Consider the following 24107-nt stretch of genomic DNA (forward strand, 5'->3'; position numbering starts at 1 on the left):
TTGTTTTACTTTCCATTGAATAATACAACAAAGTGTCATCAAATATGAAACTAACTTTATAGTTTAATAGCCCATAACAAAGAACAAGGTACTGAAGTGATTTTAACAGAAGTAATCAGATTACTTAACTTTGTATTGATGCATTTATGTAAGCAGCATTTTAATTTTGTAAACATAAGGCTCATTTTAATTATTTAATAAATTGTAATGAGGTTTAATTAAAAAAAAAAGTCTAATCATTTTAAATGTATGTTTCTTATGTTAAATCTCACAATATTTTCCTCAGAATGTAGTGGAGTAGAAGTATAAAGTTACAAAAAAATTGAAATAATTAAGTAGGCCTACACACACCTAAAAATTGTGCAAAAGCACAGTACTTAAGTAAATGTACTTAGTTACATTCCACCACTGGATTTTAATTACTTGTGCTCAATGGTGGAATGTAATTAAGTACTCAAGTACTGTACAATTTTGAGGTACTTATACTTTACTTGAGAATTTTAATTTTATGTAACTAAATGCTTTATACAGTCATGGAAAAAAATATAAGACCACCCTTGTTTTCTTCAATTTATTGTTCATTTTAACGCCTGGTACATTTTTTTTTTGACAAATATAAAGATAACAACAAAACTAGTAAGAGTTTAATTTAAGAGCTGATATCTAGACATTTTCCATGGTTTTCTTGATAATGATTTTGGTTATTATCAAGAAAACCGTGAACAAAAATGAACAAGAAATTAAAGAAAAAAGGTGATCTCATACTTTTTTCCATGACTGTATATTGTACTTTGACTCCACTACATTTAGCACAGCACACTACCTGCATATAACTGAAATTATAACCTGAAAGTGTCTGTTGCTACTCGGTTTATGAAGCTGATAGAAAGTTATTGTATGTAGTCGTTTTCTCCACTAGGTGGCAGTGAATGAGTGATTCAGCTCTAATCATCGACTTCTGCCTGATATCCTCCCTACTTATATAACTCAAAACAATCATTGTAGAGTACTTATATACTAATAATATTAATATGCTAAACTAAAGTAAACTGGAAGAGTAAAAGCACAATATTTCTCTCTGAAATGTAAGTTAATGAAACTAGAAATACAAAGAGGACTGATATCTCAAAATTGGACAATTTGAAATACTTAAAAAAAATGGGGAAATATAAAAATAACTATACATTTTTTTTAAAGTGAACATAAAAAAATCATATAATAAAATAGGTAAGAATGTAATTGAGCATTTACATTTATTTTCCACATTTATTTGTTCATTGATTCTTGTATGTATGTATTTTTATATTTCAAAAAATATTAATTTACAGTTTTTCTTTAAAGTATTCAGTTATATATACTTTATTTAGTCTTTAAAAGCTAAACAAACCCTGTATTTAAATAAAAACTCCATATCAGGCGTTGCTTTTTTCCCAAACTAGTTTAGGTAACAGTTAAAGCATAACATTTCCATTATGGATAATAATGTCTCATAATGTCAGTCATAAAGTTTATATACATATATATATATATATATATATATATATATAAAATATAAAATTTAAAAACATAAAAAAAGTATAGAAAAAGTTTAGTATGTTGTCAAAAAAGTAAAAGAAACATCAAAAAAGTCATAGTATATTATGTCGTCAAAAAATGTCCAAAAAATTCTAACAAAATTCAAAAACATCTCAAACAGTATTTAGAAAGTCATAATGCAGCATGTCATCAAAAAATGTAAAAAACAAATTTAAAAAAAATATTATTTTTTTAAATGTCAAAAAACATAAAAGTCATAGTATAGTATAACGTCAAAAAACATAAATGAAAAAAAATGTATAAAAAAAGTCATAGTGTAGTATGTTGTCAAAAAATGTCAGAAAACATTTTTTAAAAGTATAAAAAGTCATAATGTAGTATGTCATCAAAAAATGTCAAAAAACATAAAATAAGTATAAAAAAGTCATAGTATCGTACAGTGATTTTAAGTCGTTTATCAGACTTCTTACTATTTATGCATTTTATGTTACATTCACACCAAAGAACAGACCAAACTCTTCACCAAAACAATGTACAGTATTTATTTTGTTCATTTATACAAGTTTCATCTTGCAACGTCAATAATCTATACTTCAAAAAATAGATTTTATAGAGGATTCATTACAGATTCATCCAAGCCGTTCTAATTATTTTTTACATATTTTAAAGGAGGCTCTGAAATCAGAACGATCCAGTGATGTCCGGATCATCGGAGAGTTTCAGAAACGTTCCTGGAAGTTAATTTCACTTCAGCTACTGTAAAAATATTTCAGGACTAAATTTACTGTTAAAACAAACTATGAGCTACGAGGACAGGATTATTTTTATTATCATTATTATCTAGTGGAGGTTTCTGGGAAAGCTTTCCGCACTTTAATCCAAATAAACACAAGAAAAAGAATCATAGGAGGCCAAAGATCAAAGGTTGGTGTGTTTTGGAGGAGTCTCTCGGTTTTTTTTGTGTGTGATGAAGGAGGGAAGACGATTGTTCAGCTGGAGGAAGAGAAAGAAATCCTTCCGTCTTCTCTTCATCCTTTAGTTTGACTTCTTCTCCCCTGGAGGGTCAAAGGGAGAAATGTTACTTTAGACTGGTCACTCAGTAGATCAATTCATATAAAATCAGTGCATCAGTTACAAACCATCAGCTCCTCCAGGAGGTGAGTTTATGTGTCAAGAAACGTCACAGAAAAAAAAAGTCATAGTATAATCTGTTGTCAAAAAATGTAAAAAAAAAAAAAAAACATTAAAAAAATGTATTTAAAAAGTCATAGTATAGTTTGTCGTCAGAAAACGCAAAAAAAAAATTAGAAAAAAAACATCAAAAAATATAAAAAGGTCATAGTAGAGTATGTCATCAAAAAACATTTTTTAAAAAGGTATTAAAAGTCATAGTATAGTCTGTTGTCAGAAAACGTCAAGAAATGTCAAAAACATAAAAAAAACATAAAAAAGTCATAGTATAGTATGTTGTCAAAAAATGTCAAAAACGTTAAAAAAAATCAAAAGATTTTGAAAAAAAACCCACCAAAAACGTATTAAAAAAGTCAAAAAACGTAGAAAAAAAAAAAAAAATTGTCAAAAAATGTAAAAATTTTTTTTAATGTATATAAAAATTCATAGTGTAGGATATCGTCAAAAAAATGTCAAAAAAGCGTAAAAAAGAAATAAATAAATAAAAACGTATAAAAAAGCCATGGTGTAGTATGTCATCCAAAAATGTCAATAAAGCCAAAAAATGTATAAAAGTAGTCCATAGTGTAGAATGTGATCAAAAAATGTCAAAAAAACGCCCCCCCAAAAAATTCAAAAAATGCATTAAAAAAGTCATAGTGTAGTATGTCATCAAAAAATGTAAAAAACAAAAAAAGCCCAAAAATGTCAAAAAACGTAAATAAATAAATAATTAAAAATTTAAAAAGTATAAAAAAGTCATAGTGTTGTCAAAAATGTTTTTAAAATGTATGAAAAAAAGTCATAGTGTAGAATGTCATCAAAAAATGTTAAAAACATAAAAAAAATTTAAAAAAAAAAAAACCCATAAAAAATGTATTTAAAAAGTCATATTGTAGTATGTCGTCAAAAAAACGTAAATTTAAAAAAAAAGTCTAAAAAAAAAGGTCTAAAAAGAGGTCATAGTGTAGAATGTCATCAGAAAACGGCAAAAAATGTAAAAAAAAAAAAGATAAAAAAAAGTCATAGTACAGTGTGTCATCAAAAAAAAAATAGTATAGTATATGGTTGAATGAATTCTAATGAAGCTAAAGGAGCAGGACAGAGTTCCTGAGCTCTCACCTCTGGTCTTCTTCACTTTGGGGGAGCAGGGTTTGGACACCTTGACGGTCGGCTGACACTCGGCGTTGAACAGCGCTCGCTTCAGAGTTCCTGAGCGGCTCCTGGTGTTGGTGTCGGCCTCACACGAGCCCCACGGGCCGAACTTATACTTACAGTCACCTGAGGAAACATACAGACGTTTGATGAAGCAAATAAAATACGAGTCACGAGTCTCCACTATGGCTACGATGTCATCCGGTACACACCCATTATAAACTCTGAGACGCTCTGAAAAAACACTCTGAGCAAACTGACAGTTAGTGAAAAGAATAAAGTCCCAAGTCTCCTGAGACATTTAAACTTTAAATCATGTTCTTTGTTATAGTTTAGTGCATTGGTGCAGCCCCAAAGTCAGCTGTTTTTCAGTGACACAACCTGCTGCTCCTGTACTGACCACTAGAGGCTGCAAAAAAAGCAATTGAATTTATTGCATTTTGTAGATATTTAGTGTTTCTGGGTCTTACTGATGTCCTTCTCCCAGTTACAGGGTATTTATTGTGTATTTAAAATGTGTTTATTGTGTATTTATTGTGTGTTTCTTACTGATGTCCTTCTTCCAGTTGCAGGGGATCTTATTGTGTGTTTATTGTGTATTTATTGTGTGTTTATTGTGCATTTATTGTGTGTTTATCATGCATTTATTATGTGTTTATTGTGTATTTATTGTGTGTTTATTGTGTATTTATTATGTGTTCATTGTGTGTTAATTGTGTATTTATTATGTATTTATTGTGTGTTTATTGTGTATTTATTGTGTGTTTATTGTGTGTTTACTCTGTATGTATTGTGTGTTTCTTACTGATGTCCTTCTTCCAGTTGCAGGGGATCTTATTGTGTGTTTATTGTGTGTTTATTGTGTGTTTATTGTGTATTTATTGTGTGTTTGTTGTGTGCTTATTGTGTATTTATTGTGTGTATCTTACTGATGTCCTTCTTCCAGTTGCAGGGGATCTTATTGTGTATTTATTGTGTGTTTATTTTGTATTTATTGTGTGTTTATTGTGTGTTTATTGTGTATTTATTGTGTGTTTATTGTGTGTTTCTTATTGATGTCCTTCTTCCAGTTGCAGGGGATCTTATTGTGTATTTATTGTGTGTTTATTGTGTATTTATTGTGTGTTTATTGTGTGTTTCTTACTGATGTCCTTCTTCCAGTTGCAGGGGATCTTATTGTGTATTTATTGTGTGTTTATTGTGTATTTATTGTGTGTTTATTGTGTGTTTCTTACTGATGTCCTTCTTCCAGTTGCAGGGGATCTTATTGTGTATTTATTGTGTGTTTATTGTGTGTTTATTGTGTATTTATTGTGTGTTTATTGTGTGTTTCTTACTGATGTCCTTCTTCCAGTTGCAGGGGATCTTGCAGTGGATCTTGTCGGTGCGGTCCTTGCAGGTGGCCTCTCTCAGTCCGTCCCCACAGTCTCCGTGTTCGGGGACACACTTCCCGTACTGAGTCTCTGCGGTGGAGCACTCCGAGGCCGGCCGGGTCTTATCATGTTTACCACCTGAGACACAGACACACACACTGTTACACACACAAACACACACCGCCTGTCAGCCTGCTCACCTCTGACAGGAAGAGACACCCTTTCAGAATAAAACTTTTATTTGAATGTATAGATTCCCTCCTTGGTTGTTAAAAGTTGTTCTACTTTTCACTACCTGATTGAAACCTGATTTCTGTCTCAGCAATTGGCCACAATCTCTTGGGTTTGAATAAAAATAATGTTATTGTTGGTTTAACTTGTTATGAAATACGTGAAATTGTTAAATACGTGTTTTTCCTGCTTTTGTAAAGAATATAAAATACAGTTCTCCTTAAACACCTTTCTCCCCTGCTTTGATTAAGAATGTCCAATATATGGAGCTAATAAAATAAAATAAAACATTTTTCCTTATTAAAAAAATACTTTTTTGTTCCTGTTTTGCTAAATTATGTCAAATATAATGAAACAAATTTCGTCAGCCGTTAACAAAACTATTAACCGTTTTTTTGTGTTGCTTGAAAAAGCAATTAAAAAGAGAGATAATGTTGCAATGTTAATTTCAGTTAGCTTGTCAATAGAGATTCCCATTGTAAGTTAGCATCAAGCTAAAAGGAAGGTGATTCTCTGTGATTTTTGGGCGTTAATTATATATATATATATATATATATATATATATATATATATATATATACATATAAAAATTCATATTTATTTATTTATATATAGTATTATAAATATAATAAAAAATATACATACATTCATGATAATATTTATAATAATTATATATATATTTAATTATATTAAATGTACATATATTTAAATTATAAATATTTTATATTTATAAATACATAAATTGATAATAAATTAAAAGCTTTAGTTCAAAAAAAAGCTTTAGTCATTTACCCCTCCTGTTATGTTAATTTTTTCAGGCACAGCAATAACCAGGGGCATGTTTAATGATCCAAACGTGTCAGAAACTAAAAAACATTGTTTATATTTCATTAATAACTCCATTACTAACCATCTCAATCAATATTTAGTATTCTTTACCTCTCACAGATCAGCTTCAATGAGGATAATTCACTCCTTTTTTTCATAGAAAGTGCACATTAAAACTTTTTTTATGTACATTTAGAAAGACCTACATTTTATTTTATTTTACATTTTAAAAAAGTTCTTTTACTGAAAAAATTATTTTAATTATTCTTTTTTTTTAGATTTTTAAACTTTGAAATTGCTTAATTTGACCAGCAACATAAGAGGAGGGTTAAAAATAAACAATTAAAATATAATTTACTTCTATTTAACAGCTAATAAACATTTTATATATGACATAAAGTCTCAGTTAATGGTTTTAATGAAGAATAAGAATAACTGAGTCTCTGGTGTTTGATTCTGACCTTTGTGGGGTTTGACTCGTCTGTTGGCGTCGGCGCCGAGCGTCAGCAGCAGCAGCAGCAGCGTCACGGAGAACAAACCTCGCATCCTGCACACACACACACAGGAAAATAAAACTGTAAAATCATCAAAACACAAATGGAAAGAAAGACGTAAACATCATTACAGATGTTTTATTATTGGCTGAGTCAGTTTAATGGACAGAAAGATGCAAAGAAATGCAAAAAAATGACAGAAAATAGAAAATGTGTTTCTGAACCAAAACATTCTGAGGAACTCCTCGAGAACTTCAAACCTTTAAAGGTGCCAATTTTTTCTCAGTGGAAAGTCACTTAACCCTTTATCAGGCGAAGAACCATATTTGGTAACTTCAGCGGATATCCAAAATAAAAATAAAAAATATTTTGAGAAAAAAGTTGCAAATTGACTAGATTAAAGTGGCAGATGTACAAGAAAAAAAGTCGCAGATTTAAGAGATTTAAAGTAGCAAATCTGTGTGGAAAAAAGTCACAGATTTATGAGAAAGAAGTGGGAAAAAAAGCAACTTTTCTCGCAGATTTGCCACTTTAAATCTCATAAATCTGTGACTTTTTTCGCACAGATTTGCCACTTTAATCTAGTAAATTTGAAACTTTTTTCTCAACCCCATTTTGATATCCACTGAAGTTACCAAATATAGTTCTTCGCCTGATAAAGGGTTAAAGTCACTGTATGAGATCATTTTTAGGAATGGAAATAATTAATCGATGATGGATTAATGGTGGTTAAGAAAGAAAGGTGTTTTTTTATGTTTATTTTATCACTGTATCACTTGTATCACTGAACTGACAGAGAGAATTAAGTTGGATGAAGCTTCAGTTTACAAACTGAAAGTTGCAATAACAATTATAAAACACACAGAAATTCAAGAGGATTAATTTAAGCAAAACTATTTTACTGTATCAAACCTTGCTAGCATGAATTACTGAGTTTAATTTAAACACAAAACACATTTAAATATGAAGATTACTGTGAAAACTAACCTCATGCCTCTTCGGGGACTAAAACATAAAACATTGAACTCCTTGACGTTTTCTTTACAGTTTAATCTCTTTAATATCTGAGTGAGTTTTACCATCGACAGGATCAAGTCTCTTTTCGTCCTTTCAAAATAAAAGCATCCGTTATCAAAACAGGCTCTTGCATAGTACTGAATATATATCTTTGATTGTGTCCATGTATGCATGCAGCGATTAATCAATTAATTGATTGTTAACGTTATAGATAATCGAGGATTCTTCCAAACCTTTTTTTTCTTAACTTTTTTTTGTTACAAGCTGATTGTTTTTGTTAAAATATGGCATCACTGTGTTCATCCAGATAGCGTTCACTTCAGCTCAGTTCCTGAAATCGTTGTTTTCACACAACATGACCAACCAGCAAAAGACAGGAAGTCATACACAACAACATCCTCAGCCAGGAGGAATATTTAGGGATATTTAAATGAAGTGTTTGTAATGTGTCGACTCAGGTTGGGCAGGTTCCAGCTTGAGTTTCTGAATAAATCATTAATTATTACGAAAACATTGTGTAAATCCGTCCGTCTAACACCTTCTCTGACTCTGTTTTTTCTCTGGAAGGTGTCAGCGATGCATCAGCTGACCCTTCTGCTCGTGTCTGTGAACAATTCACACATGGAGCTTGTCTCTCGTGGAGCAGCAGGGAGCAGAAGCTGCTTCACCTCTGATCTGTTGCACCGTCAGCAAGGGCAAGTTTAGGGCTATCTATCTATCTATCTATCTATCTATCTATCTATCTATCTATCTAAAGTCGTTATCGTCCGTTCTAAGAGCTTCGATCATTCCTGATCCTTCTGGTTCGAACAGATAGCTATTAGACTATTCTGTACTGTAGGTCGTTTCTACCAGCAGCTCAATCCTTCCCCACGTCTCCGTCTGAAGCAAATGCAGCTGCTTAAGCTGCATTCTACCATAAATTCCTGCAGGGGGCGCTGACGGCAGCTGCAGAAGCATTTGGGTCCATTCATTTCAATGCAAAATGAGGAAATTTGTCACTTGATTTATGACCTCAGAAATGTTTTTTTGGTCTCAATCACTAGTAAAAAATCTTCTTCAAGACAAATTGATGTTAATAGTTCTAATAATGGCCCCATTTAGAAGAAAATAGAAGATAAAGAATCGTATGATTTGGGGCATCTATTGACACGACAGTGTCAATAAAGTCAAATATATTTTTTAAAAAGGATGTTTTTTGGTCTCATAACTTTGACCCTTTCACTGTATTTTCACTTAATGACAGTTTATTTGAACATTTTGTTCATTAAATGTCTTGTTCAGCGTTTGGTTGGACTAACAGACACTCCAAGGAGTCGCTGCTCAGTTTTCTGAGGTAAATAACGAACATTTAGTTTTTGTTTTTTAACATCCCAGTTAATGCTCCCTCTCACTCCTCCACAGTCCAGTCTGCTCCCCGTTTCCAGAAACAAGATGGCGACAAGTGTAACGCTGAACTTGATGCCTCAAACGGGCCACAAACTAATGAGTGACGTCACTACGTCCATTATTCATTCAGTCTGTGGTCTGGAGTTAGTGGCGCCCCCTAGTGGCCGTAGTAATTGGGAGTTTAAAGCACAAAGAGTGAGTGAGGGAGGCGAGGTGAACGGCTCAAACAAACCAGGATTTTCACCAGCAGATCAGTGTTGGTGTCCATGTGAAACCAAAGTACAACATGTGATTCAAACATCTCTTAACTTCCTGCATCAGGTTTTTACTGAACTATGTCACTTCCAGTAGTCAAGGTATATTTACATCTTTTATTTCCTCTTTAAACTGTCTTTTAGAGCCCCACCAGGAACTGTTTGGCCCTGACCTTAGAGAACTGCTGACGGAGCACTAATTCAACCAAACTGCAGCTTTTTTTTTTTTTTACAACTGTTTGTGTATGTATAATGAGGCTTAACCCTCATATAAGTCGTCATTGTGCTGCTGACATACGATCTGTTCTGTCGTTCAGGTTGAGATCTTGTTGACACATACAGCTCGGGAAAAAATTAAGAGACCACTCTCACAAATGTTTCTTGAATCAGCATCTCTATGTCTATGGCAGCCAGTCGAGCCTCCTCATTCTACTTAATGATACAAGGAAGATTATAAAAACCACTGCTGTGATTAAAGCACAAAGAAGACCAAAAATAAGAAGACAGAATGACCAAAAAAAGACACAAAACAACCAAAATAAGATGTAAAATTGCCAAAAAGAAGTGAATTGACCAATTATTTTTTTAAAAAGCTAGAAAATGAACAAAAAAATGATTATACCACCCTTGTTTTCTACAATGTCCTGTTCATTTTAATGCCCGGTACAACTAAAAGTAAATTTGTTTGGACAAATATAATGATAACAACAAAAATATCCCATAAGAGTTTAATTTAAGAGCTGATATCTAGACATTTTCCATGGTTTTCCTGATAATAATTTTGATATTATCAAGAAAACCATGGAAAATGTCTACCAGGCATTAAAATTGAATTTAACAAGAAATTAAAGAAAATGATGGTCTAATATTTTTTTTCGTCATTTCACTTCTTTTTTTGGCAATTTATTTTCTTTTTTTCTTTTTACATCTTATTTTGGTTGTTATGTTTATTTCTTTTGGGTCATTTTGTCTTCTTATTTTTGGTCTTTTTTGGTCATTTTACACATTTTCTTTTTTTCCACATCTCCTGGTGAAAGTTTAATTTAAGAGCTGATATCTAGACATTTTCCATGGTTTTTTTTTTATAATAACCAAAGTCATGATCAAGAAAACCATGGAAAATGTCTAAATATCAGCTCTTAAATTAAACTCTTATCAGCTATTTTTGTTGTTATCATTATATTTGTCCAAATGTGGACAAATACCAGGCATTAAAATGAACAACAAATTGAAGAAATAAGGGTCTATTCTTTTTTTCCATGACTGTATAAATAGTAAAACCAGTAAAACTGATCATTTTGCAGCTGTCTCTTCATTATTTCCAGATCTTTTTGATGCAAACAGACCACAGAGCCTGCTGAGGCCTGCTGTTGGAGGTTTATATTTATTTATATATCCGTGCTTCGTCTCTTAATCTGTCCGTGTCAGATGAGCAGAAAGGTGTTTCACATCAGAGGAAACTAATTCTGAACTCACAAAGAAAAGTCTGTTATTTATCTAATATTTTAATCTGATCTGGATGTTTTTTTCCTGTGGCGTGATCCGGCTCGGCCTCTCTGCTCGGGCCAGATGGTCCAAATTTAGTCCAAACCAAATCTGCTCTCCTTTTCAAACCTCGGAACGCTTTAAGCCAAATAATCTGACTATTGTGGGATTATAAAAGTAGGCTAATGTATTCAGATATTGTTCCTGTTCTCACACTCTGGTAGCACATATTTTTGATTTATTTCTCTGGTGGTTTGTGGCCGGAGTAAACGCTCCTCCGACGGGACGGAGAGACGTATAGTGCGGCGCTCTCGGCTCGAGTCAATTACCCACAAAGCACCTCTCTGGCTCTCTGTTGTTATTGTGCTGAGAAATGACAGACTCCTCTTTCAGGCCTCCATTAAAAGCAATGGTCCTCTTTCACATGTCAGCTGGCAGAGCAAATCCTGCTCTTCTCGCTCCTCCTGCGGCCCTTTATGAGGAGAGAACCGGCTCTCAGCAGGCCTCCAGTCTGTCCTCCATCAATGAGGAGGAGGAGGAGGAGGAGGAGAGGGGAGGAGGAGGAGGAGAGGAGGAGGGGGGGCAGCATCTGAAAGAGCCCTTTAGATTTCCCCTCAAAAGAATACTGATTCATTGGCCCAAAACAAAGCCTCTTCTAGCCTGGTTTCATTTCTCTAAAGCCGAACACAGATTCCATGCCACGTCTTAGAGCCGCGGCCCCCCCAGCTCCAAACACCCCCCCACCCCACCCGCCCTGAATAGAAAGCTATTTGCATAAGAAAACAATGAAATCTTAGCATGAAGAAAAGGAGTGGGATGCTCCCTTTGGTTGAGGACGAGGAACAACATTTAGAGGGACTTCCTCCTGAATCTCAGGGTTCACTCGCACATCCGGACGCAGAAAACACATGAAACAGAGTTTAAACGTGTCGCAAAAAAAGGTTTGTTTGCAAAGCTGCGTGTTTCAGCAGAGACACAAACAAAGACGGAAGAAGAAGCTGTAGAGAGAAGCTGAGGAGGAGCAGGAGGAGGAGGAGGAGGAGGAGGAGGAGATACAAACATCAAACATATCTACTTTAAGATTTATTTTTCTAAGTTATGTTTTTTTTTTATTTGCAGCCTGAAGAATTTCAGTCAAACTGTTGTTGTGTTGTTTCAATAACACATCTCACATTTTTTTATTTTTCCTAAATTCTGTTTTTTTTTTATGAATTTAGGAGAAAATCTGTCAAATGCTCTTTTAAAAAAAAAAAAATTTTTTTGTTGCAAAAAATTTCAAAAAAGTCAGGACATTACCTTATATTATATTTTTTTTATTGTTTTTTAATTGTTATTTTGCAGCTCTCTGAGCCTGTTTTAATCCATTAAAAAGTTAAGAGACTTTAAGATTTATTTTTCTAAATTATGATTTTTTTTTATTTGCAGCCTGAAGAATGTCAGTCAAACTGTTGTTGTGTTGTTTCAATAACACATCTCATAATTTTTTTATTTTCCTAAATTCTGTTTTTTTTTAATGCACTTAAGAAAAATCTGTCAAATGCTGGGTTTTTCTAGTATTTTTTTGTTGCAAAAGATTACAAAAACAGTCAGGAAATTACCTTATATTATGTTTTTATTGTTTTTTTTATTGTTATTTTTGCAGCTCTCTGAGCCTGCTGTATGATACATGCTTTAATTCATTAAAAAGTTAAGTTTTTATTTTATTTATTTCCAGTATATCAGTCAAACGGTTGTTGAATTGTTTTAATAACACATCTCATATTTTTTTATATTTTCCTAAATTCAGTTTTTTATGCAGTTGTGAGAAAATCTGTCAAATGCTGGGTTTTTTAAAGTATTTTTTTGCAAAATATTCAAAATAAAAGTCAGGAAATTACCTTATATTATGTTTTATTGTTTTTTATTGTTATTTTGCAGCTCTCTGAGTCTGCTCTATGCTAGATGCTGTCTAAATAAATAAATATATCATGAAGATAATGATTAAAAAGTTGATAAATAAATAATTGTGGGATTTTGATTCTAGCTTGTACCAAACATTTTCTAAAAATCTCAAAAAAGCGTCAAAAGAACTTGAGTTAAACTCGTCCAGCTGATTGTAACAGATCTGAACAATAATATGACAGTGGTATAAACTGAGCCGAGGCCAAACATTTCCATTCCTGCCACTTTCTCAACACTAATTCCCCTTTTTGGATCACATGGAAAACCACAGATTGAATAAAAAAAACATAATATTACATAAATACGTCACACACAAACTCCTTCAAGTCCAAAAATAAACTTCAGCAGCAGCAAAATCACACAAAACCATTAAAATAATAATGTTAAAATCAAACTTCTTAAGCCACATATCAACAAACATAATAATATTCTTCCAAAAGTAACTTTTAGAAACATTCTGATCATTAAATTCAAAATACAAAATCACATTGAAATATAAATATTATAAGCTACCAAAAGGATTCAACTAATGGTCATTTTTTATCACTGAGCCAAAGGTGAAATGTATTGAAAATGTTTGCTTGTTTTTATCTGATCATGAAGTGAAAACTCAAATAATCATTTTATAATATACTTTAAAATCACATTTAAGAAGACAAAAGTATTTTTCTAGTCAAAAACAGTGATTTGTTCCAGATTTATTTTCTGCAGGTTGACAGTAAATAGTTCCAGCTCTGAAGTTTTTATGAAAAAAAAATTACAGTTTTGATAAAAATGTGTGAAAAAAAAAGGTGATAAAAGATAAAAAAAACGTACTTGCTGAGCGCAGAGGAGCAGCCGGTCGAGCCGAGGATCCGTCGCCTTCTGTCGCTGCTTCAGCTGCTGCTGCTGGACACCCCCTCACACACACACACACACACACACACCACACACACACACACACAGGCACACACACACACACACACACACACACACACACACACGCTGCATATGGACAATGCTGAAACCAGCCTCACTGTGACATCACAAGCTTTAATCCATACACTGAGGAACAAAACAAGCTGAGCTCATTAACATAAAGTGTGTGTGTGTGTGTGTGTGTGTGTGGTTTGACATGTCACATCATATAGAAAGAGTGTATGTGAGCTATGTCGCCATACAGGATGTGTGTGTTTGAGCTAATATTTGCTGCTGCTGTAAGATTTCAGATGACTCACAAGTGTATGTGGTGTTCAGGTGTGTGTGTGTGTGTGTGTGTGTGTGTGTGTGTGTGTGTGTGTGTGTGTGTGTGTGTATGTGTGTGTGTGTGGGCAGGTGTGTGATGGGGAACGCCTGAGTTACTGGGTCAAAGTTCACACTGACTCTCTGCTGGTAGAAGAACTTTAACACTGAAGTAAAAGAGGTATTTTTATTTATTTAACAAATGTTTTATTGGATTTTACTTCTGAGTTTTTTTCTCTCTTAAAGCTTTATTTATCTTCGTTTTTATTTACAACTACAACTTCCACAAACGCCGCCCACTTCTCTGGGCCAGAGCTCAGCTGGGACCGACTGACACGTTCAGAGACTAGGAGACAGAGTTAGGGACTAGGAGACAGAGTCAGGGACTAGGAGACAGAGAAAGAGAATAGGAGACAGAGTCAGGGACTAGGAGACAGAGAAAGAGACTAGGAGACAGAATCAAGGACTAGAAGACAGAGTCAGGGACTAGGAGACAGAGACTAGGAGACAGAGTTAGGGACTAGGAGACAGTCAGAGACTAGGAGACAGGGTCAGAGACTAGGAGACAGAGCCAGGGACTAGGAGACAGAGTCAGGGACTAGGAGACAGAGACTAGGAGACAGAGTCAGGGACTAGGAGACAGTCAGAGACTAGGAGACAGGGTCAGAGACTAGGAGACAGAGCCAGGGACTAGGAGACAGAGTCAGGGACTAGGAGACAGAGACTAGGAGACAGAGTCAGGGACTAGGAGACAGTCAGAGACTAGGAGACAGGGTCAGAGACTAGGAGACAGAGCCAGGGACTAGGAGACAGAGTCAGGGACTAGGAGACAGAGACTAGGAGACAGAGTCAGGGACTAGGAGACAGTCAGAGACTAGGAGACAGGGTCAGAGACTAGGAGACAGAGTCATGGACTAGGAGACAGAGTCAGGGACTAGGAGACAGAGTCAGGGACTAGGAGACAGAATCAAGGACTAGAAGACAGAGTCAGGGATTAGGAGACAGAGACTGGGAGACAGAGTCAGGGACTAGGAGACAGTCAGAGAGTAGGAGACAGGGTCAGAGACTAGGAGACAGAGCCAGGGACTAGGAGACAGAGTCAGGGACTAGGAGACAGTTAGAGACTAGGAGACAGGGTCAGAGACTAGGAGACAGAGCCAGGGACTAGGAAACAGAGTCAGGGACTAGGAGACAGACAGGGACTAGGAGACAGAGACAGGGACTAGGAGACAGAGTCAGAGACTAGGAGACAGAGTAAGGGACTAGGAGACAGAGTAAGGGACTAGGAGACAGAGTCAGAGACTAGGAGACAGAGTAAGGGACTAGGAGACAGAGTAAGGGACTAGGAGACAGAGACAGGGACTAGGAGACAGAGTAAGGGACTAGGAGACAGAGTCAGAGACTAGGAGACAGAGTCAGAGACTAGGAGACAGAGTCAGGGACTAGGAGACAGAGACTAGGAGTTTCTGTGTTTCTGTTTCTGAGCAGCACATTAAATTAAATTCCTTTCATTCTGTGTTGAGGAACACAGCAGCAGAACAGCAGCAGAAACCAGTGATGGCTCAGTCATGCGTAGAGGCTATTGTGTTAAAGTCTGCAGCTGAGAGGAGGAGGAGGAGGAGGAGGAGGAGGAGGAGGAGGAGATACAAACATCAAACATATCTACTAAAAGATTTATTTTTTATTTATCTTAAATTATGATTTTTTTTTATTTGCAGCCTGAAGAATATCAGTCAAACTGTTGTTTCAATATATTTTTATTTTATTTTGTTTTTTATGCACATACGTCAAATGCTGTTTGTTTAAAAAAAAAATGTTGCAATTTTTTTTCCATACGTCTGAATGGACCTTATATTATGTTTTTATTGTTTTTTTTAATTGTTATTTTGCAGCTCTCCGATCCTTCTCTATGATACAAGCTGTATGATGAATCAATCATGAAAATAATCATTAAAAAGTTAAGAGATAATGCTGAGATTCTGATGAGATTTTGAGAGGAGAGGAGAGGAGAGGAGGAGGAGGAGAAGAAGCAGGGAGGAGGAGGAGAGCCTTCCTGTACTCCTTCAGTCCTCCAGAGGATAGATGGATGAATAAATAAATAAATAAATAAATAAATAAATAAATAAATAAATAAATAAATAAAAATTATAAATCACTCCTTCACACAAAAAAAAACAACCAAAGAATTGAAAAAAAGCTTTTTTTGCAGTGTGAACACAAAATAAAAGTTCTAAATAAACTGATTCAAATTGTTCTAAAAAGAACAGTCACAAAATTCTGAAGAACTTTACATTTTCGACAAAAACCTAAAAACATTTTCGTTTGCATCATGTAACAATAAAGAAAAAGAGCAAATCCAAACATGAAGCCGGAAGATGGAATATTTGGTATTTTTGCTTTAAAATTGTTTCATTGTTTCTGTTGTGAATAATTAGATTTTCCTCACAGGAAGTGTTGCTGACATGCTTTTATTGCAGGTCACTCAGAAATGATAAAACCAAACAGTTATTAATTACTCCAGTATGATACAGCATAACCTTATTAATTATTAATACAGATCCGACTGCTTTGGCAGAACCTGAACACTGATGAGTCTACCTCAGCTCTTCACACGTCACAATAAAAGCATCTCGCTGTAACAGACAAAATATTACAAAAAAAACCCAAAACAATCTCTTATTTTGAAATATCTAAAATTCGGACCGAAGCAGTCGCTGAGTTTGATCACAAGCAGAACAAGTTTTTTTTTTAAATCTCTACAAATAAATCATAAATAGCTAAATTAATCTGTGACTAAGTTAAATATCCAGAGTGTGAACAAACACTTATTTGAGTAAACAGACACATCCACTCGGTGACTAGAAGCGGCGGAGCAGCCGTCCTATCAGATATGGCCGAAGCGTCTCGTTGCATCACGTTCAGCTGCAGACGCATGAATACAGTCACTGTTCGCTCCCAGCAGCTGCTCACGTTACCACGGCGATCATCTTCACGCCATAAAGACACATTCAAAACGTTTGCAGTTTGTAGATCTTAGAGTCTTTGTGAGTTTGAATCCACTTTAGTGTCCGTGTCGTTTGGTGTGGACGCCACCGGAGGACAGAGACGTCTTCAGGCGTCTACAAACTCGACTTTATCCGCAACAAAACATCATCTCTGCTCGCTGGAAGCAGTTTGAGTAAAGAGGACGTCCCGCCCTCGGACAGCAGCAGCAGCAGGAGAAGGAGAAGGAGAAGAAGCACTAGCTGATATGTCTGCAGAGTTAAACATTTCTCCTCTGAGATACATGAAAAGACCTAAAGACGGACAGATGCGGGGACAGACACGGGGGACTCAGACCGCCGTCTCCTGGTCCTCAGACCGCCGTCTCCTGGTCCTCCCTCTGGATCATCTGGTAATGTTGGCGGTTCTCCAGGTACTCAGACAGCTCCGGGTCCTCGGCCTTCTCAGCCCGGTGTTTGGGCGTCTCCCCCTGAAACACACAGACGCCCAGTCAGAGACACACATGAAGACACGAAGACACGAAGACATGAAGCCACAAAGACAAAATATTTCATGTTTTGACTTCATTTTTATAAACACATTCTGAATTTGATGCAGCAACATTTTCCAAAAAAAGTTGTGAGAGATAAAAATTCTAGAAATGCCGCCCACTTCTCTGGGCCAAAGAGGGGCCAACTGAGATGGACTGATACATTCAGAGACTAGGAGACAAAGTCAGGGACCAGGAGACAGAGTCAGAGACTAGGAGAAAGAGGTAGAGACAGTCAGAGACTAGGAGACAGAGTCAGAGACTAGGAGACAGTCAGGGACTAGGAGACAGAGTCAGAGACTAGGAGACAGAGACAGAGACTAGGAGACACTCAGGGACTAAGAGACTGAGTCACAAAGACAAAATATTTCATGTTTTGACTTCATTTTTATAAACACATTCTGAATTTGATGCAGCAACATTTTCCAAAAAAAGTTGTGAGAGATAAAAATTCTAGAAATGCCGCCCACTTCTCTGGGCCAAAGAGGGGCCAACTGAGACAAACTGATACATTCAGGGACTAGGAGGCAGAGTTAGAGACTAGGAGACAGAGTCAGGGACTAGGAGACAGAGTCAGGGACTAGGAGACAGAGTTTGAGGCCAGGAGACAGAGTCAGAGACTAGGAGACAGATTCAGAGACTAGGAGACAGATTCAGAGACTAGGAGACGGTCGAAGACCAGGAATATTTTTCTCCCCTGAAAAAAGCCTGGTTGCTGATTGGATAGAACGCTTAGCAGAATGTGACGTAGTACTTGACGCCACAACAACATGCGACATCTTTAAAAGCCGGCAAAGTAGCAAGTAGTCACAAGAGACAATATCCTATATATATATATACAGTATATATATACACTACCGGTCAAAAGTTTTAGAACACCCCAATTTTTCCAGTTTTTTATTGAAATTGAAGCAGTTCAAGTCAAATGAACAGCTTGAAAGGGTACAAAGGTAAGTGGTGAACTACCAGAGGTAAATAAAAAAAGGTAAGGATAACCAAAACTGGAAAATAATGTACATTTCAGAATTATACAAGTAGGCCTTTTTTAGGTAACAAGAAATGGGTTAACAACTTAACTCTATAGAGTCTTGGGCTATTTTGTCCATTTTTTAATTCTTTTCATGTCTTTGTAAGTCATTTTGTGTCTTTTGGTGTCTTTTTTTGTCATTTTGTGTCTTTTTTTGGTCATTTTGTGTCTTTTTTAACATAAAACATAACTTAAAACATAAAATGTGATTTTGAATCTTTTTTTTACTTTCAAAACACTATCATGCTCAATAAAGAATTTTAAATGTTGCAAATGTGCATTCATTTCAGAGTACACTGAGACATTAAACTGCATAATTTTCAATTAAATTCTGGAAAAGTTGGTGTGTTCTAAAACTTTTGACCAGTAGTGTATATATAACATCATATATCAAGGCCCTTACGGTAACGAGGTGCACAGTAGCGCAGTGCTAATAGGCTAACAGTTAGCTCTGTAGCAGTACAGTGTGTATGTGCTGCAGCAGTATGTGTTCACTTAGCAATCTCTGTTTGTTTGCAACAAGCACCGGGCACTCTGTGCACAGTTAGTGATGCCGGTTTGTTTACCATCAGCGCCGGGCGCTATGCCAAGTTAGCAACGGCGGCCACAGTGAACAGTGATTCTATGACTATGTCGGACCAACTGGGAGGTGTGTGTTAGGCGTCATGCACGACATCAAAGCTTAGCCCCGAAGTCCCGTTCATAATGGTCCCGCTTCCAACAGTCCCAACAATTTTCTGCCTCTGTGACTACCTCTGGATGCGGAAAATTGGTGGCATCCCGCTTCAAGCTCGTTCATAATGCAGGCGAGATGTTACAGAGCCAGAAATGTCCCTGCATGAGATTCAGGGACTAGGGGACCGAGTCAGAGACTAGGAGGCAGAATCAGGGACCAGGTTTTAACTGAAGACGTTTCTGAGCTACAGAAACACTCAGAGTGGAGCGTCCTGTCTCAGAGAGGATCTTTGAATGGTGAAAGTGACATCAGCTGGTTAAACAAGAGATCATGAAGAAGATGTTAACACTCTTTAATTTCACTCTCAAACAAAACAGAAATACAGTAAAGTAAGAGAGCAGATCGATGCAAAGAAATGCCAGAGAGAAACGATATGTTGATGGAGATAATTATATGAATAAGAAGTTGGTCAAATCAAATAGGTTTAAATTGAAAAAAATATTTCCATTACTGATTTTTGCGCGAAATGTTGATGTAAAAAAAAGTCACAAAATTCTGCAAAACCTCTGTTACAGTTTCTTAAAGCTTGTGTTAATGTTAACATTGTGATTGTCTCTAAAAAAACAACCTAAAAATAATCAATTTGCCATCAAGTAAAACAAACAAATGAACAAAAAGCGGAGTAAAGTGAAGAAATGCTGCAGAGTTCAGTACAGAAACAGTAACAGGATGGAGTTTCGTGCAGGGAAGAAATGAAATGAAAGAAATTTAAAAAATGCAAAAAAACAGCACAGTAAAAACATAAACCCACAGTAGAGTTATGTGGAGAAATGCTGCACAGGAACGCAACAACATGTAGTTCAGTAAAGAAATGCTGTAGAATATATTAAAAAAACTGTGAAAATGTAGAATAAAGAATCGCAGTGCTCTTTTTCAAAACTTTACACACATTTCTCTTTAAGTCAGCTGTGGAGTTCGGTAAAGACAAGCAGTTAAAAGAAAAGAAAACACAGTAAATACACGCAATTAATGAATTAATTCATTTCCCAGTCAGCAATAAATAAACAGTAACAAAACAAAGTAATGTTCAGTGAAGAAATGCAATAAAAAAATGTAGTAGAGTTCAGTAAAGAAACCGAGTAAACTGCTGTTTATTAAAGGTTTCTGTCTGCCAATCAATAAACAGATATAAATATATATATATAAATAAATAACTAAATGTATAGATATGAACATGGCAGTGTGAGAAATGAAGCAGAGGAATGAAAAGCCTCTCAGCTCCTGCAGAGAATCTCGGCTTCAGACCAACAGTTTACACACTCAGCAACACATGAACTCTTTTCTCTGCTGCAGAGGAGAAGAAGAAGAAAAACTCAGATTATGGGCTGCTTCCTGTTACGAATAGCTTCACCATGGCAACGGTGAGCCGCGGCCTTTGTGTGTGTCGGAGCGAGGCCGGGGATCCTGCGGCGCTCCGTTTCTCAATGACACACAACATTAATCACTTTAGAGAAGTGGGTCAAATACTGCTGGAGATCCTTTTAAAGTGGTGGTGGGACAGCTCGGGCTGGTGGCCGCCGCGGCGCCTGAGAACGCCGCGCAGCGCCCATAGATACCGCAGCATACAGCCACATACTGCCACATACCGCAACATACAGCCACATACGGCCATGTACAGCATCGATAGATACCGCCACATAGAGCCACATACCACCACATACCGTAACATACATCGTCGATAGATACCGCCACATACCGCAACATTTTGCCACATACTGCCACATACCGCCATGTATAGCGTCGCTAGATACCGCCACATAGAGCCACATACCGCAACATACAGCCACATACCGCAACATAACAGCGTTGATAGATACCGCCACCATATACCGGCATGTACAACACCGATAGATACAGCCACATACAGCACAGATAGATTCAGCCATATACCGCCCCCAAAAGAACATACAGTGCCCATAGATACAGCCACATACTTTAACATATAGTGCCGATAGATATAGCCACATATCACCACATAATGCAACATACAGCCACATACAGCCACATACGGCCACATATGGCCACACAGCCACATACGGCCACATACTGCCACATACGGCCACATACGGCCACATACGGCCACATACGGCCACACAGCCACATACGGCCACATACTGCCACATACGGCCACATACGGCCACATACGGCCACATACGGCCACATATGGCCACACAGCCACATACGGCCACATACGGCCACACACGGCCACATATGGCCACACAGCCACATACGGCCACATACGGCCATACAGCCACATACGGCCATACAGCCACATACGGCCACATACGGCCGCATACGGCCACATACGGCCATACAGCCACATACGGCCATACAGCCATACAGCCACATACAGCCATATACGGCCACATACAGCCACATACGGCCACACAGCCACATACGGCCATACAGCCATATACGGCCACATACGGCCATACAGCCATATACAGCCACATACGGCCACATACGGCCATACAGCCACATACGGCCATACAGCCATACAGCCACATACGGCCATATACGGCCACATACAGCCACATACGGCCACACAGCCACATACGGCCATACAGCCATATACGGCCACATACGGCCATACAGCCATATACAGCCACATACAGCCACATACAGCCATATACAGCCACATACGGCCATATACGGCCACATACGGCCATACAGCCACATACGGCCATACAGCCATATACAGCCACATACGGCCATACAGCCACATACAGCCACATACGGCCACATACGGCCACATACGGCCATACAGCCACATACGGCCATACAGCCACATACGGCCACATACGGCCATACAGCCACATACGGCCACATACAGCCACATACGGCCACATACGGCCATACAGCCACATACAGCCACATACAGCCACATACGGCCACATACGGCCATACAGCCACATACGGCCATACAGCCACATACGGCCACATACGGCCACATACGGCCATACAGCCACATACAGCCACATACGGCCACATACGGCCATACAGCCACATACGGTCATACAGCCACATACGGCCACACAGCCACATACGGCCATACAGCCATATACAGCCACATACGGCCATACAGCCACATACGGCCATATACGGCCACATACGGCCATATACAGCCACATACGGCCATACAGCCACATACAGCCACATACGGCCATATACGGCCACACAGCCACATACGGCCACACAGCCATATACAGCCAATTACGGCCATACAGCCACATACGGCCACATACGGCCATACAGCCACATACGGCCATATACGGCCACATACGGCCACATACGGCCACACAGCCACATACGGCCATATACGGCCACATACGGCCATATACGGCCATACAGCCACATACAGCCACATACGGCCGCATACGGCCATACAGCCACATACGGCCATACAGCCACATACGGTCACATACAGCCACATACGGCCACAAACAGCCAATTACGGCCACATAACGCAACATACAGACACATACCACAACATACAGCGACATACGGCCACATACTGCAACATACAGCCACATACGGCCACATACGGCCTCATACAGCAACATACGGCCACATACGGCCACATACGGCCACATACCGCCATACGGCCACATACTGCCTGATATGGCCACATACAGCCACATAACGATATATGCAGCACCCATAGATACATCGTCATACCACCATGTATAGAACCTGCCACATAAGGCAGGATGCTGCTTCATACGTTAAGAAAGCCTTCTCACAAGGCGGGAAGCCTTGTAATATCACGGGTAGCTTCATTATTGGAAGGAAGCCAGCTCATTACATCTTAATGATGAAGTCAAGCGTCTTTTTTAAGTCACAAAAAGGCCGAAAGCACAAAAGAAACTAAATTAACTTCTGACCCTTTCATTGACTTTGTGTTTGAGACATTTGTTCCTGTCATCTTCGACAGAAATGTTCTGAATGTTCAGGTTGAATGTTTCACACTCACCTGACAGGTTGAGTGTGTGTGAACATGTGTTTGTGTGAACATGTGTATGAGGGGCATTTTATGCCAGCACACTATACTAAAACGCGTGTACAGCGCCTATGCGATGACATCAAACGTCTAACGTGCGCGTGTAAATTCCATTCACTTTCAATGGACAGACAGGCGTCACGTAGGCGTCACGCAGACGCTGTACACGCGTTGTTGCACATACGCCTACGTGACGGCTGCGTGACGGGTGAACTACGCCTCAAATACGTGACATGAAGACCCGCGTGACTGTTAAGTACAATTCTACATAGGCGTACAGACACGCGTATTGCGAGTACACCAGATAACATGGGTGACGGGTGAAAAGTGCCACTAGCGAACGTAGTGGACGCCTGTGTGTGTGTGTAACGCGTGTACGCCTATAACAGTTCAGCTGTTACACAGAGTCTCAGCTTCATATGGTATTGTTTATAAGAAAGCACAACTTATAGATGAAGAGAAAGACTATCTCGTACTTACCAGATAAACTTAACGTTTTTCCGGCCAAAACCGGAGGCTTAATTAGCCTGTTTTAGGAGTGAAAGTCAGCAAAATGCAGCTTAAACAAAATGTTTTACCTCATTAGTTAACTACGAATGTCTGTAAAACATAATGGGACTGTGCATAAGTGCCGAATTGGCTTAAACAGTGTAGATATAAGGTCCGATGGAATCATATTGTGAACGGACTGCTGTCCACATGGCTACTGAATATTCAT

At 37.5% G+C, this 24107-nt stretch overlaps 2 protein-coding genes across 2 annotated transcripts in view; both read right to left on the reverse strand.

Annotated features, from left to right (window-relative positions):
• Positions 1-2054: 2054 nt before the first annotated feature.
• Positions 2055-6855, reverse strand: LOC131973575 (midkine-like). The gene is made up of 4 exons (XM_059335603.1): positions 6755-6855; positions 5199-5372; positions 3829-3987; positions 2055-2591 (listed from the first exon to the last, which is right to left on the reverse strand). Exons 1-4 carry the CDS (start codon positions 6837-6839, stop codon positions 2572-2574), a joined length of 438 nt encoding a protein of 145 aa, XP_059191586.1. The 5' UTR covers positions 6840-6855; the 3' UTR covers positions 2055-2571.
• Positions 6856-16546: 9691 nt separating this feature from the next.
• Positions 16547-24107, reverse strand: part of LOC131973217 (diacylglycerol kinase zeta-like) — a 48682-nt gene continuing 41121 nt past the window's right edge. Inside the window, exon 33 of the mRNA XM_059335148.1 lies at positions 16547-17566. Within this exon, the coding sequence (XP_059191131.1) occupies positions 17450-17566 (117 nt within the window). The 3' untranslated portion in view covers positions 16547-17449. The remainder of the gene's footprint in view (positions 17567-24107) is intronic.

The sequence above is a fragment of the Centropristis striata genome, chromosome 6 (genome assembly GCF_030273125.1).
Source record: "Centropristis striata isolate RG_2023a ecotype Rhode Island chromosome 6, C.striata_1.0, whole genome shotgun sequence".
In the NCBI taxonomy this organism is placed as follows: Eukaryota; Metazoa; Chordata; class Actinopteri; order Perciformes; family Serranidae; genus Centropristis; species Centropristis striata.